Source organism: Ochlerotatus camptorhynchus, unplaced genomic scaffold (assembly GCF_037179485.1).
Source record: "Ochlerotatus camptorhynchus isolate MF236.1 unplaced genomic scaffold, CSIRO-AGI_Acam_v1.1 ptg000119l, whole genome shotgun sequence".
In the NCBI taxonomy this organism is placed as follows: Eukaryota; Metazoa; Arthropoda; class Insecta; order Diptera; family Culicidae; genus Ochlerotatus; species Ochlerotatus camptorhynchus.
Genome location: NW_027040609.1, coordinates 645,996 through 673,674, shown reverse-complemented (window position 1 = coordinate 673,674; position 27,679 = coordinate 645,996). Strand labels below are relative to the sequence as shown.

At 37.3% G+C, this 27,679-nt stretch overlaps 1 protein-coding gene across 1 annotated transcript in view; it reads left to right on the top strand.

Moving 5' to 3' along the window:
• LOC135699843 (uncharacterized) overlaps positions 1-25,131 on the top strand; it is a gene marked incomplete at its 5' end in the record, with an annotated part of 36,858 nt that extends 11,727 nt beyond the window's left edge. The window contains 2 exons of the mRNA XM_065220197.1: positions 15,284-15,343; positions 22,571-25,131. Coding sequence (XP_065076269.1) covers positions 15,284-15,343; positions 22,571-22,692 — 182 coding nt within the window. The remainder of the gene's footprint in view (positions 1-15,283; positions 15,344-22,570) is intronic.
• Positions 25,132-27,679: the final 2,548 nt, after the last annotated feature.

The window sequence follows — 27,679 nt, the reverse complement described above, 5'->3', positions numbered from 1 at the left end:
TCTGATCTCGCGCGTCAAAAGGATAGAGGAAGAGATGAAGAAGGTTTTTCAACTCTCGGACTCGATCACTGGCATGCGAGATCACATTGCTGCTCAGGTGGACATCGCGGTTAAAAGCGGGATGGCAGACTTTAGAATAAATGTAAATGGTCTTGAAAATTTAATTTGTGAGAAATTGGATACTATGAAAAGTTCAATTTTTTTAAATTGATGCGGAAAACCAATAAGCTGTAAATAATGATCAGCGCAGTTCATCTAGGACGATTCAGTCAGAATCGGACCAAAATACCAGACGCAAAAACGTAAATTAGTAATTAGTAATAGTGATCATGATGATGATGTTGTTTTTCTAGAAAATGCGAGTTTTGCGGATGTTGTAAAAAGACATAGTCGTTCTAGTCAAAGTAAAACTAATAGTAACAGTAACAGTAAAAGTAACAAACCAGATAATCGTAAGACTCGTCCGGTCATTGTGATTAAACCGAAAGAGTCCAAACAACCTTGCGAAGGTACTCGTAAGTTTATGAAAACTCAGTTGGATCCAAAAACACACAAAATCAGTTATTTTAGGAATGGTAAAGATGGCTCTATTATTGTTGAGTGTGCAACAGGAGCAAACGTAAGTGATGTGAAAAATGGTATTGAAAGCAATCTTGGTGAAAAATATAGTGCTGTTGTTCCCACTTCGGTGCCGAGATTGAAAATAGTGGGCATGAGCGATCAGTTTTCCTCCGATGTCTTTATTGACTACTTTAAAAGTCAAAATGAAGACATCGCTATTAATAATGTACAAGAAGTGAACATGTTTGAAAATCCACGCTTCACTTATAGCAAGTTTAGTGTTGTAATTGAAGTCGATGTCGATACTTATAAATGTTTGTTATGTGCGAAAAAAGTAAATGTAGGGTTTGATCGGTGCTCGATAGTTCCCACGATTAATGTGTTGAGATGCTTCAAATGTGGAAAATTTGGACACAAGAGCATGGATTGCAAAAATTGTGATAGATGCTCTAGGTGCAGCCAACAACACAAAACGTCGGAGTGTACGTCAACTGTATTGAAATGTATTAATTGTTTGAAAATGAATAAAGAACGAAAAATGAACTTGGACGTCAACCATGTCGCATTTAGCTCGGAATGTTTGATCTATAATAGACTTTTTTATCAGAAGAAAAGCAGCTTGCGTTTCAATAAATAGCAGCCAAGTTGCAGGAATGTGAATCAATTCGTTTTTTTTTGTATTTTAATATTGCGGGGTTGTCAACAAACTACGTAGCATCACGTCAGATTGTTGAGAAAAAACGTCCTCTTTTAGTTTTCTTATCTGAAGCTCATATTGTAGAAACTAAAGCTTTTGATCAGTATAGTATTCCGGGATATATTGTTGCTGCTTGTTTATCACATTCTAGACACACTGGCGGTGTTGCTATTTATGTCAAAGAATCAGTTCAATTCAACCTTCGTACCAACGAAGTTATTGATGGCAACTGGTTCTTGGGCATTACAGTTGTACGTGGCATGAAGATGGGTAATTATGGTGTGTTGTATCATTCTCCCAGTTCTAGTAACCAGCGTTTCGTTGAAGTTTTAGAGAACTGGCTCGAGACATTCCTTGATTCTAGTAAATTAAATATATTGGCTGGTGATTTTAATATTAATTGGCGTGATAACCATAATTCGAATCATTTGAAGTGTTTAGCTGAGTTTTTTAATTTAAAGCAAACGATAAATGAATATACGCGTAACATATTTAGAATATCTGATCATTGCTAAATTGACCAAAATAAAGTTAAATCCAAGAAAATACACATTGAAAAACGAAGATTGTAAAAACAAACAATTTATGTGTAATATGGTGGTGGCACACAACTTGATTTTCATGAGCTATTTGTGAAAAAGTAGTTTTGCTTTAATGAAATTCATAATAAAAAAAATGGCTTTTATCAAGAAAACTTGCTCACCGAGTTGTATTGCCATTTTGCTTGATCCAAACCCGTTTAGATTTACAGTAGCGTTTAGGGAGGCAAAGTTTCCTGCAAAAAGTTAAACGTCAAAGTTTTTTTTTATCTTTAGATGGTTGTGCTGTACGATCATTGCAACGTGTTTTCACTCCAGCTTTCTTCTATAGCAATTTTCTCTACAAATAAAAGTTAATACAATCATTAAAAGATTTCCTCAATAATAAAACAACGATTTAGGTCCATTCGGACCTATGAAAAAATGCATTAAATCGAACATCAAATACCATAGTTCGCTTTACTCCGCATCTTCGTCATCAGCATCGCTTCCATCAGAATCCGTTGAATTGTCGTCGGATCAATCAACGGTCGCTTTAGTATCGATATAATAAAAAGCCAGCTGTTAGAGAAATCCTCCTCGGAAGATCAATTTCTGGTTGAACATTTGGAATGTGCTTCCAGACGTGATATCTTCGGATCTGACCATGCCAAAGACAGCCGCATCATATCCATAATTTTGTCTTTCAGTCTTCTATTGAAAATCAGGCACAAAACTCAAATAAATTATTATTTTACAAAATATGCCATTTTTTAAACTTTAAAAATTATCAAAAAAAATTAAATAAAAATTAGATGTTTTCTTAAGCAAGCTACCAGCCTAAACTCTTCTCCAAATTTTATAACATTTCTTCAGTATTATGGATAAAAAAAATATAATGATAGAGGGGGGGGATGTTTTACGGTTTTTACATTATTTTACTATGTTTTTTTGTTTGTGTCTATTTTTTCCTTAAAGATAGGTAGATAACCTACAACTTTGTTTTAGATGTCATTGTGATCCAATCAATAGATTTCGTGTTATAATTTTTTAATACGCCCTTTTTTAAAGTTAATTTAAAAGAAAAATAGAACCATTGATAACAGTGAACATGTGAACATGTGTTTCATTCTAATCGGAAGGGGTCGAGGTAAAATTGACCTGTAAAACAGCAAAAATAAGTTATCTTCCATTTAATTCCACTTAATTACTTTTGGAATCCATGACAGATACGTATTTCGACTACAATGTGCAGTCTTCATCAGTTAGGTTCCGATCAGGTAGGTTCCGATTCTACACGTTGTAGTTTCATTTTTATACCTGTGATCAAGACATTTTTACCTAGGGGATTAGTACTTAAGGGGGTCTTTAGTGGGAATGACACTGATGAAGACTACGCAACTGAACATCACAAAAATGTAAACAACGGTAAATATCGTCAAAAGGAGAACGGCGCCGGTGGTGTAGTTGTAAGCGTGATTACCTCTCACCCCAGCAGGCCTGGGTTCAATCCCAGTCGGCGCCGCCGGGATGTTCTGAGGCATAACATCTCTCATCACGCCTTCCTTCGGATGGGAAGTAAAGCCGTTGGTCCCCGGTTCATGAGTTGATGGGTCGATAGGTAGGGTCCAGGTGTGGGAGCTGCCTTCCTGGCACGTCGGTAGCATTGGTGCTCAGCACGGAAAACAAGATCGACGGAAAAAACAAACCAAAGGAAAAAAAAATCGTCAAAAGGTGGCCAAAATAGGAACATGGCCAACACTGGTGCGTTTTTCCTACTTCTTTATTCCAAATCCAAGGACAACGTTTGGGTATCCTACTGCGTATTAAAATATGAACATCATCAATGTGTTTTAATTACGGTTAACGACTTTTCAGTCAATATTAATTGTTTAATGAGAAAGTTAGAAGATACTGAGAGGGAATATATTATCGGTAAGGGACGTGTGTGTGTGAGAAAATTTGCGAAACAATCTAAGGGCACCGGTGTGATTCAAACCCACTAATCCCATTTCAGTACATCACCAATGTCACCAGTTGTTTGTATTTACGTTTCTTTATCTTATAGGGCTCAAGGTGAACTAAAGTGCTTTCTCTCAATGCGTACAGTTTTCGATTAAAAAGAACCACCAAGGCGATAACAACAACTTGCTAACCTGCACCAGCAGCAGTGCTTGCAACTTATTCCGTTGATAAACTGTCAACACAACTCGCCACGGGAAAATGCAACTGCAACTTCAACTCGTAGGAGGGAAGGGTGGTAAGAGCAACATTTTGCTGGAAACACAATTACTTGCACTCGGTGCCGGTAAACACTGCAAACCACCCGTTCATTACTGACTTTACCTTCGTTCGTGGCGAAACGTTGTCGCTGGAAAATAGAAGCCGGTGCCCGTGGAACATCTCGTTTGTGTTCTTCTACACGAACGATTGAACCGGGTGGACCATGTGTGGCATTTATCATGATTTGAAGGACCTTCATTATTGTTGTTCTGTCCTTTGTTATGAGATTCCAACTGCTGTAGCAAATTGTAACGGCTCTGGTCCACTGGGTACCAGGAATCACTGTCAACTGGTATGGCAAACTCTTTCAGGAGTTTCAATTTCAGCAAACTACCACTAATGCAGAAAAACACCCGGTGGCGCTATACATTTACTGAGAAGACACAGAACGTATGGTGCAGTGTTGGTAAGACGGTAGCTGAGGTCATCATCGCTGGTAGTTCAATTAACTGGATGCTGTTTGGTTCTAAGTTTTTAAATCAACACCTGACTCAGATGTTTCATGACTCTGTAAATCATGAGGGGGAAATAAAATAAAATAATGATGCAAAATTATAGTTTTTTCATGCTGGATGGAGAAAAAAAAACATCGAGCTCTTTTAAATACTGCGATACGTTTGAGTGCTTGCTCGTGATCTGTACTACGTTTTATTGTCGTTCAAATATATATTTTCCTTTGTTTAACGTCGGTCTCTAATCCGCAGAATCGAACGTCTATCATCAAAGAACGTCGATTGCTAATTAGTGATTAATCACCGGCGGCAATCGAGTGCAAGAGAGGCGACTTCCACCCATGGAACCAATTGAATCGATCAACACATGAGCCGGGACCAACTTTTATTCAAATAATAAAACATTATTTTACAATAAAAGACTTGATTTTGAAGAATCGGCATTGAGCGGCAACTATACTTCAATTTATTAGAGGTATTCTGCCGCTCATCACAAGTTGATCCCATTTGTATTTTTGTCACTAAGTTTTTCAATGGAAACGGTAGCTCCCGAGCAAAATCGGATATCAAAATACTATCAAAATTATATCAAATTATGTTTTTGAAATAGCAGCGCCGGTGGTGTAGTGGTAAGCGTGATAACCTCTCACCCCAGCAGGCCTGGTTCAATCCCAGTCGGCGCCGCCGGGATGTTCTAAGGCATAACATCTCTGAGCCGTTGGTCCCCGGTTCATGAGTTGATATAAGTAGGGTCCAGGTGTGCGAACTGCCTCTCTGACGTCGGTAGCATTGGTGCTCAGCACGAAAAACAGGTTGATAACATATTTTGATATGCACTTGTTTTTATTTCGGTTGAATTCATATTTGGATATTATTTTGATATTTCTAAAAAATATAATTAAAAACAACATTTGATATTTTATTTAAAAAAAAAACCATCCACATTTATCACTGAAATCTAACTTGTTTTTTTTTTCTTACGAGTCTATCAGGATGCTTGCTGTTTTCTTTATGAAAATCACAAAGACAATTCATTTTCTTTGACGTAAGACTACGTCTTTCGGGAAGATGGGGGTACACTTTATGAAAACCGACAGTTGAAATTCTGAAACATTTTGAACATTAATAACTTCGCTGCCCCTGGACCAATTTCAAATAAATATCACCAATTGATCAGAAACATTTCTACGCATCGATAACAATGCTTTTGACTGTCGATTTTCAAATTGAAACTATTGAAAAAGTGGTGAAATTCAGGCATTGTCCAAACGCTTCAAAATAACTAACAAATCCACCAATTACGTACATGCATATGCTGCTTCCCCAACACAGTCATCAGATAATGGTTCCTAGATGAAACAAGTCGAAGTGACATTCGCCTCCGATCTTCGGGTGTGTACGTATGTATAGGGAGGATGCAATTGCGGAACAGTTTGCTGCCAATTCCACACGCCCCCAACGACCTCACAAAATGCTCTCCGTTTTTTTCCTTGGATTTGTTTTCCGTGCTGAGCACCAATACTACCCACACCTGAACCCTACCTATCGACCCATCAACTCATGAACCAGAGACCAACGGCTTTACTTCCCTTCTGAAGGAAGGCGTGATCAGAGATGTTATGCCTCAAAACATCCCAGTGGTGCCGACTGGGATTGAACCCAGGTAATTATGCTAACCTGAGTGAGAGGTAATTACACTTACCAACTACACGCAAACCAAAAATCTATTACAATGAATGTTAGTTCCGTTTCCTATCATCCTCTGTTCATGAACATCGCAACGAATGTTAGAAATTGACCATGCAGGTGATGTAATGGTTTTTTGTCTTTTTTTATTTCGTGTTCCATCTACGCTTTCGGCTATACCAGTAAGCTTGTAGAACGACGCACATTGTAGAACATTGTAGAACGACGCACACACTTATCTCGAATCTCTCCAGCAGAAAAAGCATACGAAGTCGAGCATGCGAGAAAATGAGCGCTGACCATATTCAGAAGCATGGAGAGAGCAGTGGAGAAAGCACAGGTCTGATAGTCGCAACGTCCGTGGTTCGAGTCCAGTCGGCAACCTTTTTTCTATTTTTTTCGACATAATTAATTTCACTCACTAATACACTCCACATTTTTCGGTCTCCAATTTTCTTACATCGGACCGCAGCTAGGTATATCGCATCCTCGGTTCATGCGGTCTCCACTTACATCCTCTGATGATGAATCCCACATAATTGTAAGCGAATCTTACATCCACCGGTTGGGTGTACTAGAGATGAACTAGCCTAAGGCTGAAAATCTCTTTAATAAAGCTTAAAAAAAAAAAAACTTACCAACTACACCACCGGTTCCGCTGCTTTCCAGAGTTGTAATCCTGTAACCAAACTCGGAAGCAGGGGATGCTCTATATAAATTCTTTTCTAACTCTTTTTTGAAATCAGGGCCACCAATGTTACGTCGGTGATAAGTTTTAACCTCCGAAACCATACAGAGTGCGTCCCTGTCGCTTCAGAGCGTAGATGACATCCATGGCCGTGACGGTTTTGCGCTTGGCGTGTTCAGTACAGGTGACAGCATCACGGATCATAATTTCTAGGAACACCTTCAGCACACCTCTGGTTTCCTCGTAGATCAGACCGGAGATACGCTTGACACCACCACGTCGAGCCAGACGACGGATGGCAGGCCCTGGATGTTATCACGCAGAATTTCCCAATATCAACAAAGCTGCATCATCATGACTGTATGTAGCCAATGAGAAGCGAGAAAATATGGTACTGGAAGAGCTGGTTGTCTATATATCAGGTTGCTAACTACGCTTTTGGCATAGTTTCGATTCACCCGTTCAACGACAAACATCAAGCAACAATGACTGGTCGTGGAAAGGGAGACAAAGCTCTTGGTAAAGAAGGCGCCAAGCGTCATCGGAAAGTTCTGCGTGTTAACATCCAGGGTATTACCAAGCCTGCCATTCGTCGTCTGGCTCGACGTGGTGGTGTCAAGCGTATTTCCGGTTATATCTACGATGAAACATGAGGTGTACTTAGGGTGTTCCTAGAAAAATCCGTGATGCCGTCACCTACACTGAACACGTCAAGCGCAAAACCGTCACGGCCATGGATGTCATCTACACTCTGAAGCGACAAGGACGCACTCTTACGGTTTCGGGGGTTAAAACTTACCACCAACGTAAAAAAGGGCCCTTTTTAGGGCCACCAAGTTCATTACAGAAAAGAGTTAGAATAGAATTTATATAGAGTAACCCATGATTCACCCATTCAATTTGTCACTAAATACATCAAAATGATACAAAAATCAAATAATTTTTTTAGGGAAATAAATTATGTTCTATTTGTAGTCTTATCGGTGGGTTCAATTTATTCCGTTTCTCTTTCATAAACTCATCGTTGCATTCTCCTGCTGCGCGACATCTTCGAAATCGTTCGAACCGTTAAATAATACAGAGTAGTTACATAGAGTATAGACTTAAAGTACAGAGAGTACAAAAGGAGAGGAGCCAGTGTCGCTACTTGATAGCAAACTACTCATGATGGGAGTAGTTTATGTACATTGTTCAAAAAGAAAGTCAATCAAAATTTCATTTGTTACATGCATGAGGCATGTAACAAAAAGTGTGTTGGTGTTCTTTGGCGTGAATGTTCCCGAAAAGTTCTGTGTTCACAAATGCCGTGCCAATCTGATTTCCTGCGCAAGTGATATGTATAAACGCGAATAACCACGAGGTCCAGTGATTATAGCAAAGCTTGCCATAAAGAAACCATCACAGTTCAGGGCCACCACAACTTTCTACAAAAGAGTTGAGTTATGAAATTCACTTAATTCCAAAATAATATCCGAAACAACAAACTAGAAAATCGAACAAAAATCTCGTAGTCCTACGTCAACAATGCGGTCGTGTCTTGTACACCACTCTCCAACTTTTTTTTTCAATAAAAGTGCTCTTAGTATATACACTGGCCTAGAAACTGGGCACTGTCCTAGCAGATATCACATGAAGAAAATTGGTCGGGTTCAGAGTGATATCTATCGTTTCTGTAATTTGGAACGTGAAACCTCGGAACATCTGATCTGCAGTTGTGGTGCATTACACAAGCGTAGAACTAAATTTATTGGAAGTATTAGCTTACAACCTAGTCAAATTTGGTCTGCAAATCCTGAAAAGGTAGTTTGTTTTATAAACCATATTATACCAGACTGAGAAAAGATGTGTTCAGGCAATTAGCCGTCCACTCGCAAATAATGGACGCAGTGGTTAAAAAACAGTAGTAAAGCTTTTCAGTAAACGTTTGGACGGCTGGTATCACAAAGTTCCAATCGAATCGTCGAATTCAGTTCTAATCGAACAAATCTTAAACAACTAGTTTATTCGACGTAAGTACTTTTGTTATCAATTTCTTCAAATGTCAATTTAAATCAGTTCCAGGCTAAAATGATAAAACAATAAAAAATTAACTCGACCTTCTCCAATTTGCATTGAACTTTGCATAATTGTGTGTTATGGGCGATCATTCTTATTTTTCAAAAAAAAAAAGCCATTGTGGATGTTTTATTTTTTCAAACTGGTGTCTTTGATATTTTTCAACACATTTTAGCACGAAAACATCACTTCTGATAGTTTCATAATCTCGTTTCCACGACAAATAGCAAATCGGTTAGGCATGAATTTCTTCGATTTGAATGAAATATTGCACACATGTTAGTTGCTACCCAATATGATATTTTTCATTGAGAAAAATTAAAAAAAATCCGAACTAATTGTTCATAAAGGCTTACGTAAAAAATGCGTTTAATTTTTTTCAAAAAATCATAGTAGGTAATAGCTGAGTGTGCCCGGCCTTGCTCGTTATTCAATATTATCTTGAGTTTATGCGCCAATTAAAAAAAGCATGCTATATTATACGTAGCCTCCCCCCTCTTATCTAAAGGGGCTACCTCCTATGACATCCACATGCTAAATTTGGTTCCATTTGCTTGATTAGTTCTCAAGTTATGCAGAAATTTCTGTTTCATTTGTATGGGAGCCCCCCTTACAGAAAGGGGAGGGGTCTCAAACCATCATAAGAACCTTTCCTGGCCCCAAAAACTCCTGCATACAAATTTTCACGCCTATCGGTTCGGTAGTTTCCGAGTCTATAAGGGTCAGACAGAAATTCATTTTTATATATATGTAGAGATAGATAGACTAAAATGACGCCTGAGTAGGTAATAGTATGGTCCACCTGAAAATATATATATACACTAAAAGAAAATCCTGCTAAATCGTTATTAAAAGATAAATTGATTTCTGATACCCCCTTAATGTTTTGATTTTTCGTGAATCTAGTATCGGACAACATCAACTTGTTTTTCTTTTGCTGAATTTAAAATAGAACGGGTGATGTTGACATGTAAAGGGTGATACGGTCAAAATTTGGTCAATATCAACTTGACGTATTTCTTTCAATTTTGCATTTAAAAAACCTGAACACCCCTCATTTTGAAGGTGTGTGTGTGTAGAATGTTGCTCTTATTTTGATTTTGAAATTCACTCTTCAGTTGTCAAAATGCCGTCCAAGCAAGAAGAGCAGCGTATCAAAATTTTGCTCGCGCATCGCGAAAATCCGAGCTACTCGCACGCAAAGTTGGCAAAATCGCTAAAAGTTGCCAAATCAACCGTTACAAATGTAATTAAAGTGTTTGGGGAACGTTTGTCGACAGCCAGGAAGTCTGGATCGGGGGAAATCGAAAACCGGAAGCCGCTGAGACGACAAAGAGAGTTGCCGGTAGTTTCAAGCGAAACCCTAACCTCTCTCTCCGAGATGCCGCAAATAAGCTGGGTGTATCGTCTACAACCGTGCATCGAGCCAAAAAACGAGCCGGACTATCGACTTACAAGAAGGTAGTGACTCCAAATCGCGATGATAAATAAAATACGACGGCCAAAGCGCGATCCCGGAGGCTGTACACGACGATGCTGACGAAGTTTGACTGCGTGGTAATGGACGACGAAACCTACGTCAAAGCCGACTACAAGCAGCTTCCGGGACAGGAGTTTTATACGGCAAAAGGAAGGGGAAAGGTAGCAGATGTTTTCAAGCACATGAAACTGTCAAAGTTCGCAAAGAAATATCTGGTTTGGCAAGCCATCTGTACCTGTGGCTTGAAAAGCAGCATTTTCATAGCTTCCGGGACTGTCAACCAAGAAATTTACGTGAAAGAGTGTTTGAATAAACGTCTGCTGCCTTTCCTGAAGAAACACGGTTGTTCCGTACTGTTTTGGCCGGATTTGGCATCTTGCCATTACGGTAAAAAGGCCATGGAGTGGTACGCCGCCAACAACGTGCAGGTGGTTCCCAAGGACAAGAACCCTCCCAACACGCCAGAGCTCCGCCCAATTGAGAAATACTGGGCTATTGTCAAGCGGAACCTAAAGAAGACCAAAAAAACTGCTAAGGGCGAGCAGCAGTTCAAGGCTTTCTGCGGCGAAGAAGGTGGACAAGGTGGCTGTACAAAATCTGATGGCAGGGGTCAAGCGTAAGGCCCGGCAATTCGGATTTGGAAAAGCGGAAGCCTAACTGAATATTTTTCCTGAATTTTATACTAATTGAACTTGAAAAAGAAATTTAATTTGATTTTTTAAATAAACGATTTCACCGATTTACACGCGTTTTCCCTTGACCAAATTTTGACCGTATCACCCTTTATGAGGGTGATTTAAAAGGTAATATAATATGCAATCATCATATATCTTGTCATACATACATTTAATAGCTGAACATCGTGACTAACATTCCGAAAAGGTCTAAACTAATGGTAATATATCATTTCCTATTTTAAAAATTCGCAATAACTTGAGACCGGTTAAACTTTGGAAAAGTGTTCATGCAAATTTATTCATTAAAAATTATGCGTTCAATCAAATGTTGGTATTATGAAAACTATAAAACTTGAATGATTTTTAAAAAATATATAAAAACAGAAATTCTATGAAAAAAAGCACAACCGAAAAAAAAATACTCCGATATCGCTCAAACCTTGTGTATTTGTTCCTTATTGAACATTTGTAGATCTGTTTCATTTCACCCTAAGGGTGCACCTTTCTGAGCAATCTTGATGGGTTTGAAAATGCGTTTTATTTTTCATAGTTAAATGAAACAGCTATACATTAGTAGGTATTATGCTTATTGTAAGACCATTGTTTCAGTTTTCTTTCTTACCACAGGCTATTGCTCAAACTTTTCTTCGTACATGGCCCATCATCTTTTGCACGAGCCCTGTTCCCACTTGTGTGGCTGCCAAATTCCATTTCCGCTTGAAATCCTTCAAGTAGTTTTTTCTTCAGCATGTGCTTTACAATTGACCACTATTTCGCAATTGGCCTTAGCTCCGGAGTATTGGCCGGACACATTTCCTTGGGAACAACTGTGACACCATTTTCGCTGCACCACTGTTTGGTGGAATTTAAATAGTGGTAGATTGCTAAGTCCGGCCAAAATAGGCAATCCATCTCTTGCTGCTCCAGACATGCTAGTCGTCTATTTCGTAGGCACACCCTCTTGTTAAATTTGCTGGTTCATGGCCGCAGAACTAACGAAAGTTTCGCTTTTCATCTCACAACTGCAGATTGCTTGCCAGACAAGGAACTTTTTGGGGAATTTCGACTTCTTTTTGTCAACCGAGGTATACAATTCCTGCTCAGGAATTCCATCGACAACTGTCAGGCTGACTGTGATTATATACACTCTTTGCTTACTTCAGTGAAATTTTGAAAGATCAAGACCAACAACTGAAAAGGCCTCAACTACATTTTGTAAACAAATCATGGAAGGCCATTTTGTTGCGAACCGCCAAAACGCCAACGCATACTAACAAAATGAACAGGTAGGGGAAATTTTCCTCTACCCGATTGTGATTTAGGTTTGCGAATGTAGGTTTTGGTTCGCGAGAAAATGGCCTTACAAAGTTTGTTTACAAAATGTAGTTGAGACCTTTTCAATTGTTGGTCTTGAGATATTATTCAAAAAATGCCTTAATGGCAGCGTTTTTGTCGTGTTCAACCTTTACTCAACTGTTGTTGCACATAAGGGCGTCTGTTGGTTCGGTGCCATGAAATGGTCAAGTTTGGGACGAATACCGAAACGGACGTAAACGGACACTATACGTTCAGTCATTTCTTCACGGATGCTCAAACGGGAACACGGAATCATTGGCGTAGCTAGAAAATTTATCTGGAGGGGGCCTAGGCCTCTTGCATTTGTTTTATTTTGCTAAACTACGGTTAAATGAAAACTCGCGAAGATGTTCTATGTATTTTAACTGTGGCGTATTTAATGCTGTTTATTGAATCTACATTCACCTAGTTTTAGATTTAGATAGTTAGTGTGTATTTGCCATGAAAAATTTAGAATTTAAATTTCGATATTTAGTTTTAATTGTTCAAGTTTACACAAATACATTTTTTCAAGATAACCACAATACTGTTATTCAGATTCATGTATCAGACACTTAAGGCATGTACGGCTCATGGACATATAATTTATAGTAACACATTATTTAGTTTCATTTCCTCAATACTAAGCTTGAGTATCCTTACATTGAGCTACATGAGATGATATTTTAAAGTAAATATAAAAACTTTTCGAAAAAAGTGTAATTTAGCTAGGGCTCCTAAGAATCATTATACGTTACGTATTATACGAACCTCATATTTGAATTCATGTTTAATGTTGTTTAATCTTATGAAATTATTAAATAAATGAATAAAACTGTCTTGCCCGAAACATAAATCTCGTTTTTTCACAGTAAAACATGTGATTCATAATTCGGACACTTCATTTTTTTAGAATGTTGGAAGCGTGTTAATATTTTCGCCAGCAATATTATCATTCCGGGGTGATACCTATAAAAAAAATGGCTGTTAAACCACAGGCTGACTAAAGGAACAAGCTTTATATATTTTTAATGTTTATTCCATATTGGTGTATAGGTATTTCAAGATATCATTATAAAGTGTTCGAAATATAAAATCAGAACAGTATATGAAAATTCGGAAAACTTGATTTGTTACTGAATTTTTGCATTCAAATACTGCCGTCAGAGTCATGCATGAGCCCATGCTAAGGAATAATATAAAATGGGTTACATATACTTTGATGTTTTGATTTAACTCCATGTTCGGGTTTACGCTTTAAACATATAACTTCAAACCTAATGCGTTCTATCTGTCTCGTATAAACGTTTAATAATTCGTCCCATTTAATGATTATTCATATGTGAGACAGCGAGTAATTAACGATGAACGAGATTAGTGCTATTCACATAAAATCTGGACCTATCTTTAGTGTGAAATTAAATCCCTAAACAGAAATTAAAGTAGGGGAATTTACATATTCTCGTCAATCTAAGCAGCGTCCGAACTTCTATTAGCGATTTCTCAGCGTCACACTCATACATGACAGGTTTGTTTGTTGACATTTATCTGCTGCTTGCTGTTCTACCAATTTCAATCGACAGAATTGATCAAAACGGGTTGAACATGTTTTTACAACGCTCCAAACTTCTCAGGTGAGAGTGACTATTGTCGGCAGTCTCTTTTTCTTCGGCACCCTTTCCATTTGAACTGCGTGTTAATCAGCTGTTCTATTATCGGCAACTCGAAATCAACCTATTTTGTAGTGTGTATATTTAATTTAAAGAAAAATATGGCATAACAGGATTGCACAGTCGTAAAAATGTAATCAGATTGAAGCTGAAAAGGTAAGGAATCGGCTTAATACATTCAGCGAAGAGTTTTGATGGGAAAATACAGTGAAATTAACGTTTCAATTTCGGTTTCCGAAAACAGTCAATGGGTGCCGAAGCCATAATTTACCCTATGTAATCCAAATTGAAATGCGAATGAATAGAGTCAAAAATATCATCAAGAAGGGTTCAAGTCACAAAACATAATTTAATATAGCCCTTGCATGTCAGCCAAACGTGGTATACTTTAACTCTAGGTACAACTGACAACAGCCATCCGCTCGGTGAGTTTATTGGCTCCATCTCTGTCACAATCACGTTTCACGCTGGTTCTGTTTACCGAATGTTAGCAGGATGATGAATGTAAACTGACGTTCTTAACGAACCGTCTCGATCAAAAGAACCAACGTGCGTCATTTCCCGTCTGTCGGTCGGAGCATGGGCCATAGCTTCCCATTCATAGAGCAGCTTTCGGTGGTCGTATTCCAATGGTCGCGCCGGTCTTTTTCATTCCGGAGAATACACCTATGTGCGGGTACGTGAAGCACTCTATGCTCGTCCTTCGTTTTAAGCTGCCACGAACACGAACTGCGCCGGAGAACAAGCACAAAAGGGCCTGAACTAATTAGATTTTTCTTCCAAACAAACAATCACTTCCATTCATTCAATCAATTCATTTATAATTTTCCCGTTCGTTTTGCGCTATTTTTTGCACCATCAACAACCGGCACGATCGCAGGATTGAAGAAACTCGTACAACATCATCATCATCATCATCATCGCCGTTGTTGTAGTCCTTGCAATCGTCGTCGTTTCCATCTTGTTTGATTGTCATTGTCATCTGGGTGGTGTTCTCTGTTGCTGTTGTTTTCACTCTATTATAATAGCTATCGCTGCCGTCGTTGATTTCGCTTCCGGTGTGAATATAGAACTTTTGATTTACTCCCTTTTGTTCCACTCGTGGGGATGATTTGTTTGGCAATTTTTCCATTGTTTTCCACGCTGACTCATTTTTCCTCTGCTCCTTTTTCTCGTTCCAGAAATCAAAATTCATCCGGGTGGAGTGCAAACAAGCGACGATCAATTAAATATAATTGGAGGTAGGTGATATAGAGCCCTGCCGCTCGAAAAAAAAAATCGAGTATTCCAGGGGATTATTTCCGGTCCCTTTCATCTGGTCTGCTGCTCGAGAGCGATGATTCTGTCTCGTTGGCGAGCTTGTGATGAACGAGTGGCAGTGTAATTGAAGTTGTATAAAATAGTTGACTGTTGATTTAATTGAAAAAGTCGTCTAGTGGATACTGGTCGCTGTTTCATTGTATCAGTGCATGGCACAAACTTTATAGTTTTTTTTCTATGTTTTTATTTGATGCACTTCAAAGAGAAAGCTTGATTATTTGATGCTGGAGTTGCACTCGAAATATCTTTGAACAGTTGGAAATCTCTCCTCGAGCAAAAACTAAGGATGATAGCTCTGATTGTGAAATTTACAGTTTTTTTCCTCAGAAGACCCGAATGTGAGCCTTGGGTCTCTTTCGAAAGATTTAAAACATCCATGAAAGTGGTCAAGTGATGAGAATGACTTAAGAGCTTCGAGATTTTTTTCGAGTTACAGTATATATGAACTAAATTGAATTCATGAAATATACTTGAGCTCTGAGGGCCATAGGACGGTTGTCAGGAAGATTCGGAACATATATGAAATATTCAAATCGTACAATTGATGACAGAGCTCCATGAGTTCTATAGAAATAAATTGTAATCAATATAACAGAAAGAAGTTTTGAACGAAACGAGGGTTCTGGTAGCCTCAAGACAGTTCTCTGTATAGTAAGAACTAGAATTTGGTTCAACCGATTATACCATACTGTTCATTATTACTGAAACACTGGTTTAAAATTTTCTGCTTGAAATGTCATTATTCAGCTATTCCTCGAAGTATTTCAAAGCAAATGGTTTTGATAGAACTTTTAGCGTCCGTAGATTGTTTGACATTGAAAAATTTGTTTTTGATTGAAAAATGTTGTATTTATTTTGATTGAAAAAGGTTGTATGCATTTCTAAAAGCAAACATTTTTTTTTGTTAATTACTTTATTTGTACAGGCTCAATCGAATAAACTTTATAGAGCCAAGTTACCATTTTCTTTATACATTATAAATGTCTTAAATCTAAAATTAAAGGATTGGAACCGATTACTCGCAGTCTTCTCGAGGTTAGTGGATGACAATTGTTTGGATCAGGAGAGGAAAAAAGAGATTTGGAATATGATTTATGATTAAAAAATTTCACTATTTCTAAAACATATACTTAATCCTATCATAGTTATACCAACTCTGTAATTATACAATTATTACAGAAACAAATCTACAAAAAAAAACATACACACACACATACAAAACACAAACTAAACACAAGGTTAATCAAACTTACAATCTATGGTTAATATTCTTCAAGAAAACATATATGAGTTGCATAAACTCCAGATCGCGTCTAGCCAAAATATCCCGAACTGGAAAAAAGCAAACATTTTGATACACCTTTTATTTGCGGTGCACTTGAGATCATCCACAAATTATGAAAGGGAAAAAGAGACATGTTTGTTTTTTCTAAGATTTCTTATAGTGGGTAACATTTTTTTTATAAGATTTAATAGTTAAAAGAAAATAACTTGGTTTGACTAAATTTTACACCGAACAACCTTGGGCGAAAAATGAGCACCCATATGAAAAATTGATCTATTTATGTAAATGTTCCTTACTCAATATTGATCGATTTTCTGAATCTATTCACATCATATTAGGATTTAAGAGGATGTGATCATCTTATCATTTTTGACTTTCTTAGGGCCCATGCATTAATTATGTCACGCTAAATGGAGGAGAATTCCCCCCCCCTATCGTGAAGTTTATCATATACTCAATCCATTGCTTGTCATAAAATCTTAGACCCCCTCCCCCCCTAGAGCGTGACATAATATATGCATCAACCCTTACTGGAGGGGTCCAATAATCACTAACACCCTTTACATGATTTTTAGATGATTTCTTGTTGGTTTTATATATGATTAAAATATTATGGTTATAATCAGGATGCCTTCAATTAATTTTGGTTATTTTTTTCTTTTTAAATAATGGAATAATAAGATATGATGATGTTATTTTGCATCAGTACGTAATAGGAAAAAAAAATGTAAAGTTTGCGTTTAACATATAACACCTGCAAATTTAGCTTTAACAGAGTCACAATGAGCGATTTTCTGATCGCCTCTTCGCGAAGAGTGAAGAGCTTACACAATCAAAATATTATCATAATTTCTTATTATTCCAAAATTTCATAATTCATTTTTGGCCAAAATGAATGGAAGGCACCCTGGTTATAATATATGAGCATAAAAGTTCTTATATTTTGAATGTGACTGTTGTCACTATTCGAAAACATTTGCAAACTTTATCATCTCTGTTGGGAAGTTTTGCTCCTCCGTTTTGACAACATTGCACAGTTGTCCAGAATAGGAATTTAGCAGGAATAGTAGTCTTAGAGCTTCTGATGTAATATTTAGACGTTTGATGTTTTTGGTGAAGTTTTTGTGCTTGAAAATTTCCTTGGCTTGTGCTTGTAAGCATTAAGGCGGCCCTCAAATTAATTTATTTTCAAAATATAACTGTTTTATTTTTTTAAATACAGTTAATGATGTTCAGACAATTTTTTTTGCAAAATATGCGTCTTAAAAAGCTTCAAATTTTTCTTTTAAGTGACTTGCATGTTTACATAAAAAGGTTACATATGGTTTTCAGTGGGCTACCCTAACGTAAAATTAAAAAAAAAGTAGTACTTTTGTTCTAATAATTGATGTCATGGGTGAAGTTTTGCACTTCTTTTGATGGTCGAAAACAACAGGGTGGTTCAGAAATTAGTACATATTCAAAAATCGTTTGAAATAAAGACATACAATATTCAGCAAAGTAGAAGTTGAGGTAATTTAAAGCAAATTTGTGCCAGAAACATTATGTATATCTCTTAACGTTCTCGTTGTAGAGCTTACTTTTTTATTTGAAATTTCGCATGAAAGTAATTTTCAAAAGTCTTTTGAAGCTTTTTAAGACGTACGTTTTTAATTGAAAAATTTCTGTATCTACTTAAATTAAAAAAAAAATAGTTATACCGATCTTCTTCTTCCTCGCATTTCAAACTTTTTGCTTATCACATATTAGCTTATTGAATGTTCTCAACTTAGTGTTCTAGACAGGCACGGAAAAACATTTACAAATACTTCGTGTATTAATTTACATTCATTTGTCTCTAATTTTTTTTTCATCAACAAAATTCTGAAAATAATTTATGAAGCTTTTGTTGGTTTTAATATAAGTTACAACTTTTGTCAATAAATCCTATCGGTACCTCTTATCCATGATGAACTTGAGCGGGTAGAGCTTGTTATTGTTTTCCATTGAATGTAATTTACATTCACTGAAAAACAGTGGTGGGTCCCGTTCGTTCTGGTCCTTATGCATAGGAGATACAGATTTAGGTAATTGACAGAAATTGTAGCTTATAGCAAAACAGAAAAAAATATACATCATTCTGATCTGCTGATGAAAAAAGTTAGAGGCAAACGAATATAAATGAATACACGAAATTAATGTTAATGGCTTTTCATGCCTGGTTCTAGATGCACTACCAAAGTGCATCTATTTGAGTATTTGATTCCTGTACCATTTTTGCATAAGTATAATTGTGTGACAAGTACAATCATACTTTGAGTCCAGAGAGAGCCGAGAAATTTTCCAGTCCAAAAAAGCCTAGACCGGACCGGTAGTTGAACCCAGCCACCTGTAGCATGGTCTTGCTTTGTAGCTGCGCCGTTACCGATTGAGCTAAGGGAGACTCCAAAGTTATACCAAATTCAATTTAAATAAACGTATAGAGTTTAACCAATAACGTATTGCTAATTCCATCGAATCATGTAGCCCTTGCAATTAATAACTTAAAATTTGTTGTATATTTTCCTAGTGTCGGTTTGAATATTAAAGTAAACATTTGTAGCATTTGATAGAATATGTTCCCCTTTGTAGTGAGTTGGGAATCTCCACTTTTACATCTGTATATAGACCCTGCATACCTGTGTGCATATCAATACTCAAGGCAGCTGTAAATTTCTCCCGAAATACAAGCTTTACTTCACCGTATTTCCCTAGCACCAATGCTTTATAGATTGCAATCCGGGACCACTTGTGGAAGGTCGTACACTTCCACGTTTTAAACGGTAAACAAGTGACATGCGTACCTCGACGGACTTCCCATCGGTATAATGAAAAGTTAATTCTTCACGGTTGTTCAACAAGCAATGGAAAGCAAGCAAGCAAGCAAATGGACTTTTCTGATTTGAACTTGATAAACATAGATTTTCCTCCGCAATTCAATATGTAGCGATCATCTGCACGGAATCCGCGTCCATCGCTTTCATGAAATTTGTAATTTCATCCATAAATGGTTTCGCCGAGCCATGTGTGAAGCTTCATCCTAATCATCAGTATTTTCAACGGATTTTTTTTGCTTCCAATGCACTGTGGCCCAGAATGCAGAATTAGATGGAATATTATGTTTAAAGTCTTAAATTGAAACTTTAGACTTAAAGTCTCTTATTCAAAGTTGTTTCTTATAGTTAGTCCCTCATTTTTATGACAATGAATTCTAGGGTGGTTCTTATTAACATTTAAACTTTTTGTTTGTTTGCCCCAACTAGAGATATTAACATTTAAAAACTGCATATTTTTAGTAGAAAAACGTAAATAACTCTTGATCGGCGAAAGATATTGACAAGCTTTGTGCAGTGAAAACTTGGGCCTTTTAAAGATCTAAAAGTTATTTGAAAACACCTTTGCTGAGAAAGTCGAAATAAGAAAACTAGAACAAAACAACTGTTTTTTTTAGAGACACCCTATCTCAATTAAAAAGAAATAGCTCTAAATCGGTCAATTTAAGAGATACAAAAAAGTTTTTTTATGCAAAGTTGCTTGAAATTAGCTCAGCTATAACTTTGTCTAAAATGTATACTTTAATATATTCAAACGAAAAAGTTAATTTTTTTTTATTGATGATAAGAACCACCCTAGAATTCACTGTAATGAAAATGAGGGACTAACTATTAGGAACAACTTTGTAGAAGAGACTTTTAGTCTAAAGTGTTAATTTCAGACTCAAAACATATGCTTTCACCTAAACCTTCATTCTGGACCACTGTGTAATGGGGCAACGAAAAAAGCGAAACAACTTCAGTTGCTATCGAAAATCAGACTATCGCGCGATTCGCACTGAAACAGCACACAGCTGCTTGTGCCGACAGCTAAGAGTGAACTGGTGTATTTTATTATATTCTAATAGTTTTGTGAATACGACTATCATGAGAAAATTGAAAAAGTAGATTTATGGCTAAAAAACTTGCTTTTTCAGGTGCACGCTAATTTAATTCTGAAAAATTACTCTTCATGAGAACGTTAAGAAATAGAAACTATGTTTCTGTCTCAAAGTTGCTTGAAATTAAAAAAAAAAAAGTTAGTTTTGAATATTAATTATTTTAAGGGCTACAAATCAAAGAATAAATTCTTCACTAAACGTCTAAAAATGAGAAATATTATAGGAAAAGCCCAAAGACTTCTTTAACGGCTGAATTCTCATTCTGAACCACTATGTTTGAAGTTTTTCAACTGAAATGATACATGAATATTCATAACTGAGTCAATTTTGAAGCAGTTTCCTGATGAACTGAAAAATAAAAATGAGAGAGTCCACAATAGCCAGCACAAAAGAAAGTAAAAGTAAACTATCAGTCAGTATCGTGGATTTACCACATTTAAGGATGTTTCAGATCTTCTGCAGAACCATTTCCATGGACTTCGGAGTCCATTTTTATGTGAAGACCTCAAACTCATTATTATGTCAAAAACCGACAAAAACCGCGTAGCTCTAGGATAAGTTTCATGGATTCACCACTTTAATGGACTGTTAACGGTTACTCCCGCTTTAAGTTGTTACATTCAAAGTGTTTTATGTTGCTTCATACGTAAAGCTTGCGATTTTCAGAGTTGGTTGGAAATGCTGCCGTAATCTAGCGGAACTATCTACCTACCCTTTCCGACATTTATTTCTAGCTGATAATATATCACACTAAAACTTCATGTTAGATAGTATTTTTAACCATCTCTGAAAATCGTTAACTTCACGTATGAAGTAACATAAAAACACATTGAACATAAAAATTTAATTATTCGATAGAGCTGTGCTCTAAAAAAAAAAAATCTTCTGTTTTCTTAAGATATCAGTATACATTATTATACTGATTTCCTTTGTTGTACCATTCGATTTTTTGTCCCTCCTTGGATCATGCGACCATTTGCGCATTAGACCTTTTGTTTACCTTCTAATTATTTGACCTTTTATCCAATCAACCGAATTAGTTATGTGGATCATTCGACCTTTTGTCACCATTAGTCGTGTATTTTTGTTCCTCCTTGCGCTATTCGAAATTTTGACCCTCTTTGGGTTCATTTGTGCATTCGATCTTTTTGTCCATTTGACCTTCTTTTTTTTCTATTTGACCTTTTGTCCATTCGACTTTTTGTCCATTCCACCTTTTGTCCATTCGACTTTTTGTCCATTCCACCTTTTGTCCATTTGATCTTTTGTCCATTCGACCTTTTGTATATTGTTGAACCATTCGACCATTTGTCTATTCGAAATTTTGTTCCCCTTCTCATCACTCGACCATTTCTTTATTCTACATTTTTTACCTTCGACATTTGTTCGTTTGACCTATTGTCATTCGACGTTTTGTCATTTGACGTTCATTTGAATATTTGCAATACATTTACTCAAGTGAATGACAACCACTTTGTCTCGCATCGATTAATAAATTAATGAATTTGATTCTAAGACTGAAATGGGAGTCTTCGAATGATCCGGAACATTCGTAATAATGGCCAGTTCATGGAACTCTAAACCTCAGCAACCTCTACCTTATCAGCTTCAAACTCAAGCCCTTGAGATCGAAAATCTAACTGACAACCATTAGAGGTGCTTCGTCCTAGGCTAAAGCATGTTGACAAGCATCCATTTTCAATCAATTCTCTTGGACTCCAATCATCAAGAAATCACCGTTCAATAATTTGAAGGGACATACATCTCGACCGAGAAATCCGCAATCCAATCCTCAATCTTCGCTCAAAAACTCAATCGTAAAGCGGTGCAAAACGACTGAAACAGCCACATCGTGCTGTGGTGTTGATACCTTCACACTTTCGAACTAATCTCTGCTTGTTTTCCCCACAGGTCTTGCGGAAGCTGCCCGAGGTCGAGGAAACTCGAGTGCCAATTCATTAGTGACCAGTAGCAAACCGCTCCATCTCATCCTACTATCGGTGCTGACTGTTCTGCTCTATTCCGTTAGATGACAGCATCGCATTTGCTGGAATAACCCGGCACCGTCATCGTCTTGGCTGTCGATGGCTTCATTAGCATAAGCACATCTCTACGGAGGCAGTCGTATCCAGCAACAGCAGCAGCAGTCGGATGTCATTCAGGACGACATAAATGCGAGAGCAAATGGCCAAAAAGAGAATAAAAACACCGACTAAATATAACAGTCGATTGCGAATGGATGTGGAATGAGTGTTTGAAGATTCGGGTGTCCCCGAGGAGCAATGTGTCTAAGTGCAGTGTGCATGTTTTTAGCTGTAGAGAAACTTTCGAAACAATAATGATGGAATAATGAAATAGGATAATAACCATTCATGATAGTTAAATGATTTGAAGCGAAAATCCATTCTCCTTCTCTGTGCATAAAGTCAAACGATACAAAATAACGCATCGCTGCTTGTGGTAGATCGAACGATCGCTAGTTGTGAGATCGCTTGTATATTTTAGGAAGTTAGTGATTACCATACACACACACACATACATCAAACTCAAACTCTATGCTGCTTATAAATTCATATCTATATAGTGAAACTCATGCACATCAACGAAGAAAGAGATAGAGCGAAAATTTTTAAGTAAAAATCATCAAGCATAATCAGCTGGAAATGGTAGACTGAAAATTAAGTGTGGCATAGTGGGAGAGGAAAGTCAAACAAGAGGATTCTAAAGGATTATAAAATTGCTGTGCGCAGCGGAGGAAGAGCAAGCTTTATTTCCTTTCTCTCTACCTCCCGGCCCCGTCTCTCCGTGGTGTAGCGTTAGTTATATAGCTATGGAAATTTTTAAAGCTTTATAATGGTGTTGAATGATGAAACTCTGAATCAACTTTGATTATAATGCATCCATCAAAATGCAATAAACTTTGTTATGGCAGGAAAGAGGATAAGCCCGTTGAGACGAGAAGATGCATACATGCGAGTGAATGCAAAATGACGGTCATGGAATAGGGAAAACTCGGAAAATTGTTTTGCGTCGGCGTGAGCAGGAAGGAAAATTATTGGAAAAGCTTGATCTGGAGGTTGATGCAAGTATAACGCTGTGACGCTGATTGAAAATGCAAACTAGCTGAAATGTTCTCGGTCAGGAAGAATGTGTTCAAAATGCTCTACGAGTCTGTTGCAACCATCGGAGACTGGAGCTAATGCATAATGGACGTTTAATTGTTTTACTAGCTGCAAACTAGTTGTTTGTTTCCCTAAAATTTGTGGATTAGCAGATTGAGAGCTGCCCTTCCAGCCAAAGAAAAGACGTTGGCATATAGGTTTTAACTTTTGCAAACATTCAAATAAACCTGCAGGTTTTCAGTTGACTGTTCAAGCATAGCGGAAAAAAAGAATGCTAGACTGTAAATAAACGAGGTAAGCACATACAATAAATAAAATCGCAATAGGAGAAAAAAACTGTGTACATACAGACAAGGTAGCTAATAATTAATGACTGAATTTTATTCGAGAGGCATGTAATTAATTATGAAAATTAATGGTGTCTACGCTACAGCTTGTACAGTTCGTGCAGATTCTCTCCAACATCGGCCGCAGGAGATAGATATAGGTACGTAAACGACGCTTACATCGTTCTTCCCATTCTTTCCAATTCCGCGACCAGAGGAGCATACCGCTGCATCAGTGGCCCTGTGGTGCACGGATGGAACAACAATACTTAAATGTCACGATAATCACGAGCAAAATTTTTGACAAGAACAAAACCGACCCTTGGCTTGTGTAACTGCCGATGGCATACGTGTGATGATGCCATCAGAACACCGGTCTTGACACACAGATTTTCCAGCTTAATACCGGTGTATTGCATTTATTATTATTATTTATTTTTTTTACTTTTCCATCATGCATTGAATTTGTATTGTTTTTTTTTTTTTTTTCGTTTTCAATCTTTTAATTATCAAATCAAACTATAATCTATGGAAAACTTGTTACGTTGTGGTGGGTAAAACCGAGCTAGGGACATTATTTAGCATACAACGGTCGGACTAAAAATGTGAAAACATTATTTTAATGTCATTTCAATCGATCCGGATGAATGCGATCTTCATGAGTCATTTGGCTGCTGGTGTCCAGTTTCTTTTGCAGCAACGTTGGTTGTTGAAGTCGGCCTAAATTTCGTTTCCAGTCGGTGACGACCGTGGACGGTTTACTTGAGGTTTCGGCGAAAAATTCTTCGACTGATGCTTGCAGGCAGTGCTGTTAATTTTCATATCATTCGATTTAAGATGAACCGAGCGGTGCCGGTGGTGTAGTGGTAGGCGTGATTACCTCTCATCCCAGCAGGCCTGGGTTCAATCTCAGTCGGCGCCGCCGGGATGTTCTGAGGCATAACATATCTGATCACGCCTTCCTTCGGGAAGTAAAGCCGTTGGTCCCCGGTTCATGAGTTGATGGGTCGATAGGTAGGGTCCAGGTGTGGGAGCTGCCTCCTTGGCGTCAGTAGCATTGGTGCTCAGCACGGAAAACAAGATCTACGGACAACAAATCAAGGAAAAAAATGGACCAATACAACCATTCAATTAATTTAAAAAAAAATAATTCTCACATGACCATATTCTCACATGACCATAATTTGAAGAGCCCCTTTCTCATTCGAAGCTCATCGTCACTGTCAATTGAGTTACTCACTATCATTTGATATCCGACATCGGAGTATTGAAGAAACCCAGCAAAATGGTCCCGAACAGACAACTCGAGCCGATGTCGGATCAATGTAAGCTAAATGTAAGGTCGATGTCGTGTTTTCGTCGGGTCATTTTTGGGTTTATGTTGGGTTAACATCCGGTTGGGGTTTACTAGAAGTCAGGTTGGTGTCGGGTTGGCTTAGCTTTTTCGCCGGAATGCCGACCAGAGCTCCGTTTATGTGTAGGTTACACTCAATTGAATGATGTCAAGCGTTTCTCAAATGAGAATGATCCATGCCTTCGTCAAATGACTAAGCAACTGATATTACCCTTTCGAAGGAGGTCCCCTTTGAGGGAAGGTCCATTAATTATGTCACGAATATTTGGCCCATTTTAAACCCCCCTCCCCCCTTTGTCACATTTTTGGTATGGACCTTCATTTTTTTTGTGTGTGGCTCGTCACAGTTTACAAAGCCCCCCCCCCCGCTCCTCTAAAAGTGTGACATAATTAATGGACGATCCTTGATAGCGGATAGCTGCTTTTCTCATTTTCATCAAAATGATCAATTGATTTTGAGAATTTACAGCGCTGCTTGTAAATATTCCTTGAGGGTGGTTCTCATTCCGAGGAGTACGTTTGGCAACGATTCTGTTCACTTTGGGTTCTGGTGGCATATGATAGCGGCCGTGTGTTTGCGATTGATTCGGATTTGCCTTCCAAGGTTGGTGATAAAATTTACTGGCACTCCAAATTATTCACGTGATACATCCGTCGATAGAAGCCTTCAAAAGTCTTCAAAGAACAGTTTGGATTATTTTTTTTCGAATCATGATCAATTCCGTACATAATTATTCTAATAATCCATGATTTCAAACATATGCCGAAGGATCGAATCATTGATTCGACTCCAGAGTTGCTTTGCTATGCATGCCTAACAATCCTGTTTTCTGCGTTTGTTTTGATAGTGTGTCAGACTGCTTCAACAAGAGAGGGTTGAGTATAAGAGAGCAGTGGATTCACAACAAACTGCCTTGGCAACCTATGCCTAGGTGATTTCTAGCAACACTGCCAATGAAATCAAGATAGGTGCTGCTCGATAAGCTCTGCCTTTGACAGATCGCTTGGCTCCACGCTCCTCTCTAGTTTCAACTAATTAATTTATATGCATTAGGAAAAGACTTTGCATGTAAATGAGTAAGCCAGTCTTTTCTAATTGCCCAAGATTTACTAATGGATACCATTATACATCTTTCAATCTGGTTTATTTTTTTTTAATCCCATATCAAGTCATGATTCAGGATTAGGAATATCGCAATGTTTTTTTGAGCAGAAGAAAACCCACTTGCTGTTTATTTACAAGTGTTTTATATATCATTAACTAGGCTTGATGAAACTCCTTTAATAAATACTCTTGCCTTGATAATTAGATTTGTTTGAACGAAATAAATTGGTAACACTTAATTTTGGATTAGTATTTAAATGCCCCTGGTGAAATCCAAGTTGCTCATCTGCAAAAATTGAGTTCGTTTTTATGTGAAATTATCTTTTCAAAAAGTTTGCTTATTTAAAAAAGCAAACTTATTGGACGGTAGCTAGAAGCATCAGCAGGATTTCTATCTGGCTTCAAATTGGAACAACTTTTGCATTTTTCCATTTATTAGGAAAGTATGCCAAATGGAATCATCTGTTAAAGAACTTTACCAAGAAAGACAAGTTTTTTGATGAGGATATAAAAAATTCACCTGGAGCTTTAATGTTTTAAAATTTTTTAGTTCTAGATCTTGATTCGTCCAAATAAGTCCCATAAATAAGAAACATTAAAAATATTTTCCCGTGAGAAAATATTCAGATAATCCCGAGCAACCTGATTCTCAATAGGACTAGTAAGACTCAAACTGAAATTATGGGAACTCTCGAAGTTTCTGAGCTTTTCCGAATTTGTGATCAAAATTTTACCACCTTTTTTAAACGCTGGAATAGGCTTTTGAGGTTTTTTTTTCAACAAAAATTTGGAGTTTCCAAAAAAAGTTTGGAATTTGGGATTAATTTCGAAACATTATTTTTAAATGTGTGTTCCTCAGGGCAGAAAATTCTTTTTTAAATTTGGAACAGGACCGCGTGTTTTTTTTTGCCGCTTATGGGCTTTTTTTTCTGACGGATCATGAGCAGAAGATTGTCGTCTATTATAACTGAATCGAATTTAACCTCATATTTTAGTACTGAGGCAGGTCTTGCTTCAACTATAGAAGTAATCAGAGATTCAAGAGCACAATTAATTTCATCTTTGGTTTGCAAAGGAATATTTGGATCGAAGTTATGTTCCATAAATGATCGA